This window comes from Arachis hypogaea, chromosome 8 (genome assembly GCF_003086295.3).
Source record: "Arachis hypogaea cultivar Tifrunner chromosome 8, arahy.Tifrunner.gnm2.J5K5, whole genome shotgun sequence".
In the NCBI taxonomy this organism is placed as follows: domain Eukaryota; kingdom Viridiplantae; phylum Streptophyta; class Magnoliopsida; order Fabales; family Fabaceae; genus Arachis; species Arachis hypogaea.
In genome coordinates, this window is record NC_092043.1 from 5,768,365 (window position 1) to 5,781,546 (window position 13,182).

Sequence of the window (13,182 nt, forward strand, 5' to 3'; positions counted from 1 at the left end):
AACAAAATGGTGTGGCTGAGCAACAAAATCGTAAGTTACTTGAGATAACCCGAGTCATGCTTTTTGATGCACAAGTTCCAAAATTTTTTTGGCCTGAAGCTATAGCGACCTCTGCTTACTTACTAAATCACCTACCTACCCAAGTTCTCCACCACAAAACACCTTTACAAGTCTTGACTACTCAAACTGCAATCCCGCCTATTCTAACCTTACCATCTCGAGTATTTGGATGTTCCGTCTTTGTCCATATTCCCAAAGTCAATAGAACCAAACTTGATCCTTGTGCAGAAAAATGTGTTTTCGTTGGGTATGCTACACACCAAAAGGGGTATAGGTGCTATAATCCAATCACTCGTCGTATTCATGTGACCATGGATTGTGATTTTTTAGAATCTGAATTTTACTTCATCCGCCAACATGGCATTCAGGGGGAGAACAATAATGAACCACCAAGTTGGCTAAATAACCTTTGTTGCCCAGAAACTGTTCAAACATAGCAAGTAGATGGAGCCACCGAGCATACTTCACTCAACATAGAAAATAACTCGATACATACAACTAGTGAGAGTCCTTTTGAGAATGTCAGACAAGAGGTAAGTAATTGTCAATCTGATAATTTACTCCATGTTTTTAATGAGGTCACTAACAATAATAGTATAGCACTGGAACATGAAGAACTAGAGCCCAATACCTTTATTCTTTCTCCAAGAAGAAACAGAGGGATGCCTCTTGATCGGTACTCCCCAGAACATGTTCCCCGTAATTCAAGATACCCGATAAGAGTGGCTAGAGAAGGAATAGCAGATGTTGCAAAGACTTTTTCCGCCAAACTCTTAACAGAAGACATTCCAAGAACTGTCGAGAAGCCAATGAGAAAGGTGAAAGGCGAAAAGTCATGAATACAGAAATGGAAGCTCCAGAGAAGAACGGAACTTGGGAGAAGTGTATCTGATAAGAGGCCTAAAGTGGGTTCAGAATTTATCTCAAAATAAGATTGACGTTGTAAGTATAGTTTCAAACCCAACAATTGACCAATATCAAATTTAAATCTAAAAATGTCACAATCAATACAAAAATACCGGGAGTTTTAAATCTCGAGTCGTTTTCCCTAAGAGTTGCAATTAAGTGTCATGTTATTGGCTATTAGGGGAAATGGGATTGATGGCATGAGATTGCAAGAAATATAAAGTGCAATGAAATAAAAAGGCAAGGAAATGTAAATGACAAGAAAGGTATTTAACAAGAAAGTAACTTAACATGCAACTAGAATTTAAATGCCAAAAAGAGCTCTTGGTGAGGATTGGATAATTAGGGCTTGCTATTCTAGTAGTGGACCACAAACATGGTAATTGTGTGTGAATTAATCCCAATTAGTCAACCCTACATCGAGGATAAGTCAAAAGGGTATAATTAACCTCAGTCCACAAGTCCTAGCCAACTCACTAATTAACTTAGTGAAAGGCTAGCGTTAGTGGAAACCAAGTTAATTAACAACCCTCACACAATGTGGAATGGACATCCACCACTTAAGTTCACCCAAGGCACTCAATTTCTCAACCAAGAGTGAGAAAAGCTATGTAATAACTAATAACCCAACCAAACATTTTATCAAACACTTGGTGGGTATAAAAAAAAAGCATGGTAAATGACAAGAAATAATAAATGCTACAACTACTAAATAAGAAAAATAAAGATAGCAACTCAATAAAACAATAAAAGAGGCATGAAACATAAAATTGCATTAAATGTAAATTAAAGTAACAAGAGTGTTCATAAGCAAAAAGGCAACAAAATGAGAAATTAACATGATAAACTAAAGAGATTAAGACAATAAAGTAAAGAAAGGTAGAAGAAACTAGATCAAAATAAGAACTAAACATAGAAATTACAAGGAAATTAAACTAAAAACCCTAGGTTCTAGAGAGAAGGAGGAGCTTCTCTCTCTAGAAAATAACCTACATGATGCTAAACTAACCCTAATTTCTCCCTCATTTTCACATGGAGTGAGGCCTTGTTTAATATAGGAAGAATCAGCTTCAAAAGGTCCAAAATTTGAGCTCTGGAGGCCCAAAAATCGCCCCCAGTGATTTCCATTAAATTAGTCATGCGCTGGGACCTGTGCTTACGCATAGGTGTGTGCGTATGCACACATGCTGATTTTTCTTTTGTGTGTACGCACATATGATTTTGTAGCTCTTGTGCGTACGCACAGGTAGTTGTGCGCACGCACACTTCAATGTCTGCTTCTCCTATGTTTTCTTCATGTTTTCTCCCTTTGTACATGCTTCCTTCCACTTTTGCCTTACCAAACTTGCCTCTAGGACCTAAAATCACTCAACAAACATGTCATAGAATCGAATGACATAAAAATGGGATTAAAATCACTAATTTAAGCTCAAAATAGCATGTTTTCACAATTAGGTCCAATTTGGGGAAAAAATACAAAAGCATGCTATTTACATGGATAAATGTGGGTTTATGTGATGAAATCCACTCAAATCAAACCAAAATATATTGTCAAATATAGGTTCATCAATTTCTCCACACTTAAACAATAGCATGTCCTCATGCTAATCACAATCAAAGGAGAAAGAAAAAGGGGAAAAGTAATTTATTCAATACAACTAACTACATGCATGCAACTATGCTAAATGCTATCTATCTATATGTACAATATGATTTCCTTTGGAGTTTGGCAAGAACAAACAAGAGATTCTAATCAATCCATAACAAACCTTAGGGCCAAAGCAAAGAGTCAATACCCTATGATCAAGGTCCAAAGAATTGAATTGAGATTTTCAAAACTAACTAACAAACAACTTGCGAGAAGATACAATATAAGGTGCAAGAACATATAATTGAGTAATCGAACCCCTCACCGGATGTGTATTCACTCAATTTGCTCAGTATTTAGGGCTTAATCACTCAATCCTCCTCTAATCATGTTTCTCAAAGATTTGTAAGTCATCTAACAATCAACAAATATTTAGTGCATGCGTACAAATATCAAGAGGACTTATCCATGGGTTGTAATGGGGCTAGGGTCAAGGTAGGATGCATGTGGTCAAGTGGACTAGAATTTGAATCTTTGATTAACCTAAACTTCCCACCTAACCTATGACAACCTACACAATTCAAAGCTAATCTAGCTGCCCATTCTTCACCTTTTTTTTTCACACACTCATGTATTCTCTTTTTTTTTATCATCACACATATGCATTGATTCTTATTGCTTCACTTTGGGGTATTTTGTCCTTTTTTTATTACTTGTCTTTTTCTTTTCTTTTATATATATATTTTTTCTTTTATTTATTTTTTTCATCACTTTTTTTTTTCAAACTAAAATATATACAAGAACATCAATGCATATGGTTTAACATAATTCATACATGAGTATGTACCCAATTTCCAATATTTTGACAAAAATATAAAACACCCTTTTATCCCAACCAATGTTTCCAACCTTCCCAAAACTTGAATGATAAACACACTCAATAGCCTAAGCTAATCAAAGATTCAAACAAGGGACATTTATTGTTTTCCGCTTTAAGACTTGTAATGTGCTAAAATTATTAACAAATGGGTTTAGCATAGGCTCAAAGTTGGCTAACAATGGAAGATAAAAGGTAGGCTATTTGGGTAATTAAGCTTTTTGAAACAATGGCCTCAATCATATACATGCATTCATACACAAAATAATGGACATATAGATTCATGCAAATCAAAGATTACAATCATAAAAGGAGTTTATCAGACAAGAACAAACTTCATGGTTGAAGATGTGCAACCATACAATTAAAACTCAAATCTCACAAGGTTTGTTGTTCTATCTCTTTTTCTATATTCTATGAAAAATGATACTTCAAACTAGTTGAAAGAAAGCAATTTCAATTAAATCAATGGCATGCCCAAAAAGGAGTTTCATAAAAATGTTTTGTTGTTTTTACCAAACTTATTCAATCTAACATGCACATGCAAGTATTTACTACCATAATACTATGAGCATTAAAGAAATATATGCAAACAAACCAAGCAAAGTGCAAATAAGAACAAAAGTTGCAAAAATTGAAGAAAAAGAACAAAAAGAATATTGCAAAGTGTCTAAGAAGAGAAATTTTTACCCCCTCGAAGTTGGCGATCCTCCCTCACATTTAAATTGTACACGGTCTTCCGTGCATGCACATGATCCGAGGGATGAAGGACTATGAGGTTCCACCTTCAGGTGGTGGGCTCCGGGAGCTCCAGTTGATGTGTAAACAAATAAACAACAATTGAGGAAAAGTAAGATGTGTGTGGTATGATAAAAGGGCAATGTGTGTATTCTAAGTGTGTACAGTTTAGAACACAACACATTGGTCAGTTGGAAAGCCAACCACGTAATCAAAAGAGATAGCACGGTCCTCAATTAAGTAGCCTAGGTTACAAGTAAAGAATAAGTAAAACTTAAGGCACAAGCAACTCTAGGTAGCCACAAAAGTGAATTGAGTATTTGATACTGGTTATTGAAATTGTGCACGTGAAAGCGCAAGATTGATATAAAATAGCACAATAAACAACAACCAATCCCATAATGAACGGAAACTCCTTATTCATCATGAAACATAATGAAAAAGTCACATGAAAAGGTACTTGTTACAAAAAGTAATAAGCTTGATAAAAATCAAGTTAAGTCACTCAAACAAATGCAAAGCATTAAGAAGGAACAAGTACCGGACATGTGATGAATTTGATATGAGAATCATAATAAACAAGTAAGTTTCAACTCAAATCTCTTAATTCAATGCACTTATATAATTTGTCCTAGTGGTACAATCAAAACATAAGTGTTCAAACCCACTAGGTGCTAGTAAATTAAGGCAAAGTATAAGTGCATTGGTGGAAACTTCAAGCAACAAGCAACCTAATCAATATCAAACAAACACTTGCAACTTATTCAATCAACAAGCAACTAAACTAAAACTAATATAATTACTAAAATAAAAATGAAGTACAAACAAAACAGACATGAACAAGCGTAAAATAGGGTGAAAGGGGGAGAAGAGAGAGAAAGAGAAAAGAAGGAAAGAAGTAGAGAAGAAGAAGAAGAAGGGAAAAGAAGCATAATAGTGAGAAAACAGGGGTGTGCGTACGCACAGACACGTGTGCGTACGCACACTATGAGGAAAAAGGAAGATGTGCGCTCGCACACTCTATGCGAGCGCTCCTGGCAGAAGAGGGATGAAGACGTGTGCGGGCGCACAAGGGTGTGCGCACGCAAAAAATACTCTTTTTTTGGAAAGGTTCATGTGTGCGTGCGCACACAGGTCCGTGCGCATGCACAGAACACAAAAAAAGTAGGGGGTCCACGCGCATAAACTGTGCCAACGCTCCCACCAGAGGGGCTATCAATTTGTGTACGGACGCACACGTCTGTGCGGCCGCACAGGTCACAGAAAATAGAGCAGCGCACACGCACAAGCTGTGCTGGCGTTGTAACCAGAGGGCATGTCAAGGAGTGTGCGGACGCACAAGCTTCTGCGGCCGCACAGGTGGCAAAAAATGCAGTTTTGTACGCACCCACAGCATAGTGCACATGCACCAATGCCATGTTTCAGAAAAATTTTTCTTCAAATTTCTAGGGTACCAAATCTTAGTTCAATGAAAGCTCAACCCCAAAAACATTCAAACATCCAAAAATTCATGACTCACATGCAAATTTACCTACTAAACTCAAAATTAAACTAATCCTAAGCAAACCAAAATAAGCAAAAATGCAATAAACCAAAATTATATACAAGAAAAAGTGTAAGAACAATGTTACCATGGTGGGGGTGTCTCCCACCTAGCACTTTTGTTTATTGTCCTTAAGTTGGACTTATGGAGAGCTCTCGTCAAACTTCCTTGAAATTCCACCCAAGCTTGTATTTTCCAAGGCTTTTGAGGCTCAAAAGCTTGTGCACCCGAATCTTGTTTTGAATTCCTTTCAGTCCATGTAGGTAACAAGCATTTGAAATTCCCAATTCCTATAGCACAATAGCAACAAAACTCACAATGCAATGGGTGAGAATTCATGGGATAAAAAGGAAACAAAAACCAAAGGTAAAAAGATCAAATAAAATGAACTCCTAAAACTAGCAAAAATAAGCAATCAATCAAAAACCAACTATTCACATGTTCACATATTAACATATTTACAATAGCCAATAATAAACACCATTGCAACTCCTCGGCAACGGCGCCAAAATTTGATAAGAGGCCTAAAGTGGGTTCGAAATTTATCTCAAAATAAGATTGGCGTTGTAAGTATAGTTCCAAACCCAACAATTGACCAATATCAAATTTAAATCTAAAAATGTCACAATCAATACAAAAATACCGGGAGTTTTAAATCCCAGGTCGTCTTCTCTAGGAGTTGCAATTAAGTATGATGTTATTAGGGGAAATGGGGGTTGATGGCATGAGATTGCAAGAAATATAAAGTGTAATGAAATAAAAAGGCAAGGAAATGTAAATGGCAAGAAAGGTAAATAACAAGAAAGTAACTTAACATGCAAGTAAAAGCAATGCAAATAGAGTTTAAATGCCAAAAAGAGCTCTTGGTGAGAATTGGATAATTAGGGCTTGCTATCCTAGTAGTGGACCACAAACATGGTAATTGTGTGTGAACTAATCCCAATTAGTCAACCCTATATCGAGGATAAGTCAAAAGGGCATAATTAACCTCAATCCACAAGTCCTAGCTAACTCACTAATTAACTTAGTGAAAGGCTAGCGTTAGTGGAAACCAAGTTAATTAACAACCCTCACACAATGTGAAATGGACATCCACCACTCAAGTTCATCCAAACCACTCAATTTCTTAACCAAGAGTGAGAAAAGATATGTAATAACCCAACCAAGCATTTTATCAAACACTTGGTGGGTATGAAAAGAAAGCATGGTAAATGATAAGAAATAATAAATGCTACAACTACCAAGCAAGGAAAATAAAGATAGCAACTTAATAAAGCAATAAAAGAGGCATGAAACATAAAATTGCATTAAATGTAAATTAAAGTAACAAGAGTGTTCATAAGCAAAAAGGCAACAAAATGAGAAATTAACATGATAAACTAAAGAGATTAAGACAATAAAGTAAAGAAAGGTAGAAGAAACTAGATCAAAACAAGAATTAAACATAGAAATTACAAGGAAATTAAACTAAAAACCCTAGGTTCTAGAGAGAATGGGGAGCTTCTCTCTCTAGAAAACAACCTACATGATGCTAAACTAACCCTAATTTCTCCCCCCTTTTCACATCGAGTGAGGCCTTGTCTAATATAGGAAGAATCAGCTTCAGACGGTCCAAAATTTGGGCTCTGGAGGCCCAGAAATCGCCCCCAACGATTTTCATTAAATTAGTCACGCGCTGGGACCTGTGCGTACGCACAGGATGTCGTGCGTACGCACACATAGTTTTGTGGCTCTTGTGCGTACGCACACTCCAATGTGTGCTTCTCCTTTGTTTTCTTTATGTTTTCTCCCTTTGTACATCCTTCCTTCCACTTTTGCCTTGCCAAACTTGCCTCTAGAACCTAAAATTACTCAACAAACATGTCATGGCATCAAATGACATAAAAGTGGGATTAAAATTACTAATCTAAGCTCAAAATAACATGTTTTCACAATTAGACACAATTTGGAGAGAAAATACAAAAGCATGCTATTTACATGGATAAATGTGGGTTTATGTGATGAAATCCACTCAAATCAAACCAAAATATATTGTCAAATATGGGTTCATCAGTATCCTACCGACAGGAAAAAAGCCAGTCAGGTGCAAATGAATTTTCACCATTAAACACAAGGTAGATGGCACTATTGAACGGTACAAGGCAAAGTTGGTGGCCAAAGGTTATATACAGGCCTATGGTATCGACTACACTGGAAATTTTTTTCCAGTTGCAATGATTAATACTATCAGGGTGTTGTTTTGAATAGCAGCAAATGAAGATTGGCCACTCCATCAATTTGACGTCAAGAATGCTTTCTTGCATAGAGAGTTGAAAGAAAAAGTGTACATGGAAGCTCCTTCAGGTTTTTCAATAGGATTTAAAAAACATGAAGTTTGTCGGTTAAAGAAGGCTCTTTATGGGCTTAAACGATCTCCACGTGCCTGGTTTGGAAGATTTACAGATACCATGAAAAGGTATGGGCACAAGCAAAGTAACTGATCATACCTTTTTTTTGAAAAAAGGGGAGATTTAATCACTTGCCTAATAATCTATGTGGATGATATGATCATAACGGGAAGTGATGCTGAAGAAATTGAAAAATTGAAAAGGAATCTATTTACAGACTTCGAAATGAAAGATTTGGGAAGACTAAAATATTTCTTAGGAATAGAGGTTCTACGATCCAGCAAAGAAATCTTTTATCTCCCAAAGAAAGTACATCTTGGGCCTTCTGGCAGAAACAGGAATGGTGGATTGCAAACCAATAGATACGCCCATGCAAGTTAATCACAAGTTGAAGATAGTAGAAGGTGCCACCCTAGCAGATAAGAAAAGGTACCAGCGACTGGTTGGAAAACTAATTTACTTATCACATACTCGGCCTGACATAGCTTATGCTGTGGGAATAGTAAGTCAGTTTATGCATAAGCCACAAGAAGATCATATGGAAGCTGCCATGAGGATAGTTCGATATTTGAAGGGAGCTCCAGGAAGTGGAATCATTTTCAAAAGAAATGGCCATTTGAAGGTTGAGGCATACACCGATGCAGATTGGACAAGCAACCTAAATGATAGAAGATCAACAGCTGGTTACTTTACACTTATTGGAGGCAACCTGGTAACTTGGAAAATTAAGAAGCAGAAAATTGTAGCTCTTTCAAGCGCAGAGGAAAAATTTCGAGGGATCGTTAAAGGCATCACTGAAGTACTGTGGATAAGAAAATTGATGACTGAGATTGGGTTTCCACCATAATTGCCAAGCCAGTTGAAATGTGACAACAAAGCCACAATCAGCATTTCAGAGAATCTCATACAACATGATAGAACAAAACATGTTGAGGTGGATCGACACTTTATCAAAGAAAAAATTGAAATGGCATTATTGAGCTTCTATTTGTGAGATCAGAAGATCAGTTGGCTGATATTCTTACTAAAGCAGTTTCAAGACAAGACCTTGCTAAAGTTCTAACCAAGCTGAGTATTGGTGATCCCACTGCTCACCTTAAAGGAGAGTATTAGAATATCATAATTAGGGAACAAAATCAGAAAAATGTCAAAGAGGATTAGGAAAAAATCAATATAATTTATTAGGATATTATTCCATAACGAGTGTACCCTTAGCGTACTGTTGGTCTATATATTGGTAAGAACCTTGTAATCACATATGAGAAATATGAATAATAAAAATAATACTTTTTTAAATAATTATTCGTTTCTTTCCTAAACTCTTTATACCATGGTAACAAATGTTAGAATAATTAAAACAATAAAACATAATATCCTATAATAGAATACATATATGCTAAATAATTATAATTGATACTAATTAATTCTAACTATATTCTAACATCTCCCTCAAACTCAAGTGAGAGCTAAAGATACTATCTTGAGTTTGGACACTGGAGTCCGAAAACGAGTAGGATGATAAACCTTCGTGAAGATATCAATAGTTTGATCTAGAGTCCTAACAGCTACGAGATGAACAACATCAATAAGCAGATGTTGCCGAACAAAATGACAATCAATCTTAATGTATTTGGTGCGTTCATGAAAAACATCATTATGAGAATTCTGAATAGCACTACAACTATCATAATAAACATTAGTTGGGATTATCGAGGGACACCCAAGTATTCGAGAAGCCAACGAATCGAGACAACCTCAGCAGTGATGTTAGCAAGAGCACGGTATTCAGTTTCAGTGCTTAATCGAGCAATGAACGTTTGTTTTTTAGCTTGCTAGAAAATGAGAGAGTCACCAAGAAACAAACAATAACCAGTAATAGAATGACGATTAGTGGGATCACCAGCCCAATCAGCAACGGAGTATGCCTAAAGGATTAAGGATGAGTGGGAAGAAAAGTGAAGACCATGAAACATAGTACATTTGATGTAACAAAGAATGCGAAGAACTACAACATAATGAGTAGTACGAGGAGCTGACAAGAACTGGCTAAGAACATGAACTGAATAGGCGACGTCTGGTCATGTAACAGTCAAGTAGACAAGACCTCCAACTAACTGTTGATAAAGAGTAGGATTATCTAAAATAGTGTCATCCATAGGAGTAAACCGAACATTAGGCTAAAGAGGAGTAGATTCAGTGCGACTATCTGTAATTCTGGCTCGAGCAAGAAGATCAGAAGCATACTTAACTTGAGAGAGATAGATGTCGTCATCTGAGAAAATGACATCAAGACCAAGAAAATAACTAAAAAATCAAGATCTTTCATCTCAAAAGTGTGGTGAAAGGATGTCTTAAGATCAAAGATACCATCAACATCGTCTCCAGTAATAATCATGTCATCAATATACAAAAGTAAAAGAACAACCCCACGTTAACTTTTATGAATAAGGAGAGCATTCTCATGAGTCCTGCAAGTGAAACCAAGATTGCATATAGTGGTGCTGAACTTTTCAAATCATTCACGAGAAGCTTGCTTAAGACCATAAAGTACTTTACGAATGAGATAGACTTTGCTAGAAGGACAAGGATATCCCGAAATTGGTTTCATATAGACCTTCTTTTTTAAATCTCCCTTAAGAAATACATTATTCACATTCATCTGATCGAGAGACCATTTTATAACCATAGCAATGACAAAGAGAGTGCGAACAGATGTGAGATGAGCAACAAGAGCAAAAGTCTCTTCATAATCAATACCATACTCTTGCGTACATCCTTGAGCAACCAATCGTGCCTTATAATAGTCAATAGAACCATCAGAGCGAGTCTTAATCTTGTATACCCATCTACTACCAACAATTTTGTGATCAGAAGGAGGATTAACCAAGTTCCAAGTGTGTGTTTTTTCAAATCCTTAAATTTTTCTTGCATTGCTTGTTGTCAATTTGGATTTATGGAGGCTTCTCGAAAAAATTTAGGTTCATAGTGATGAAAAATAGTAGAAAAATAATGATAATAAAAAAGATGAGGATGTTGATTTCTTACCCTAAAAGAACGATTGAAGGAAGAAGGCATGACAGCAGAAGTAGGATGATCATCCGGTTTGGAATCATTGGGAGATGGAGAAGGTGGAAGAGTAGGAGCCTCGAAAGGTTGAATTGAGATAAAATCTGTAGAATCATTACTAGAAAAAATATCAACATTCGGTTAGTGAAAATGGTGACTGAGTAGGAGGAATGGACTCAAATGAGGAGAACCTAGAAAACATGTGATGCTCCTAAAATACAACATGATGAGACATACAAATACCTCTAGAGAGAGGATCCTAATAACGATAACCCTTGTGTTCAGTGCCATAACTAAGAAAATAACACATGCGAACCTAAAGTTCAAGTTTACTAGGTTCATGAGGTTGAAGAAGAACATAACAGACACAACTAAAGACTCAAAGAGAACTGTAATTTGGAGAGGTATAACAAAGACACTCAAATGGAGTAATGTTACCAACGACAGAAGAAGGAAGTCTATTGATAACATAGACAGCAGTGAAAATAACTTCACTCCAAGTACGCTCAGGACACGAAGAAGAAATAAGCATTGCACAAACAGAGTTAAGAATGTGACGGTGTTTGCATTCATCCGTCCATTTTGTTGAGACGTATTAGGACAAGAAAATCAGACAAAATAACCTGGTCAGCAAGAACATTTAAAGTTTAGAGTCACAGTATTTCATAGCATTATCACGTCCGAAAAAATATAATGACCTTGAAAAACTAAGTTTTAATCATAATGACAAAATTAATATAAATCTGAGGCAGCTCATGGAAATTAGTCATCAAATAAACCTAAGTAAAGCATGAATAATCATTAATGAAAACTATAAAGTATCGAGTCCCTCCCATAGAAGCGGTAGGAGTGGAGACCCAGACGTTAGAGTAGATAAGATCAAAAGGAGAACAAGTAAGAGATAAATTATTATGGAAAGATAAAGCTGATTATTTTGCAGTTTGACAAAAAATACAATCAAAAGAATCATTATTAATCTGACCTAGAACACCCTTAGACACAAGTGGATGCAATTTTTTTAAGGAGTTGTAGGTAAGACGGTGATGCCACAAGTGAATGGTAGATGGAAAAGAAATAGTACAAATATTTGACGTAGGAAGAATATGAAAATTCTTGAGTTCAAACAACTTTCTGATCTTACGTCCAACTCCAATGATTTGTCCCATTCAACAATCCTACACGTGACAACCAGAAATGAAAAAATTGACATCAAAATCGAGATCAACAAGTTGACCAAAAGAAATAAGATTAAAGTTTCATTTTGGAATAAAATAAGTATCATGGAGGTTAAGATTTGACTGTGAAATAGAACTCTTATGTGTCGCATGCAAGAGAAAACTATTAGCAGTGTTGATAGAAGGTGTATTTGTAGTGGTAAACAAAGACGAAAAAAGATGACGCAAAAGAGACATGTGATGAAAGCAACTAGAACCAAAATACCATTTAGAATTATCTGGAAGAGCGAAAAAAGCAGCAAAAGTATTACCAAAAAAGAAAAGAATATGCTTAAGAAAAGACGTAATATTAGATAGAAAGATAATAAACGGGTTGAGAAAAATACTGGTAGATTTAGTAGCAGCAATACCAACAGAAACAAGTACATTTTTGAAGAAGGTGGAATGAGATTGATACTTGAATTGATTAGGATGTAATGGATGAGTAGGACAAGTAGTAATTAAATGTCTTGAGAGCTTTCAAAAATAATAGAAAAGTTAAAAAATAATATAATATATAAAGTTATATATAAATGCTAAAAAAATTAAAGTAATAAAACATAATATTTTATAATAAATATATAGATATACTAAATAATTATAATCGATATTAATTAATCTTAATTGAGGTAATGCCTAAAATGGTTCTTGAAATTTCCAACTCGCTTCAGATTAGTCCCTCACTTTTTAAAATAACCAACTAAGTCCCTCACTCTTAGAATTGTGAATCTCCGTTAGTCCAAAAGTTATTAGACGTTTTAACGGCACTGAAGTGTACAGTTAAGTGCCAAGTTGGCACTTAA

At 35.7% G+C, this 13,182-nt stretch overlaps 1 protein-coding gene across 1 annotated transcript; it reads left to right on the forward strand.

The window, feature by feature from the left end:
- The first annotated feature begins 8,439 nt into the window (after positions 1-8,439).
- On the forward strand, positions 8,440-8,946 carry LOC140174631 (secreted RxLR effector protein 161-like). Its single transcript, XM_072200112.1, has one exon. It carries the CDS (start codon positions 8,440-8,442, stop codon positions 8,944-8,946), a length of 507 nt encoding a protein of 168 aa, XP_072056213.1.
- The last annotated feature ends 4,236 nt before the right edge of the window (positions 8,947-13,182 follow it).

Coding starts and splice junctions, on each gene's coding strand:
- LOC140174631 (XM_072200112.1), top strand. CDS start 8,440: ATGGTGGATTGCAAACCAATAGATACGCCCATGCAAGTTAATCACAAG.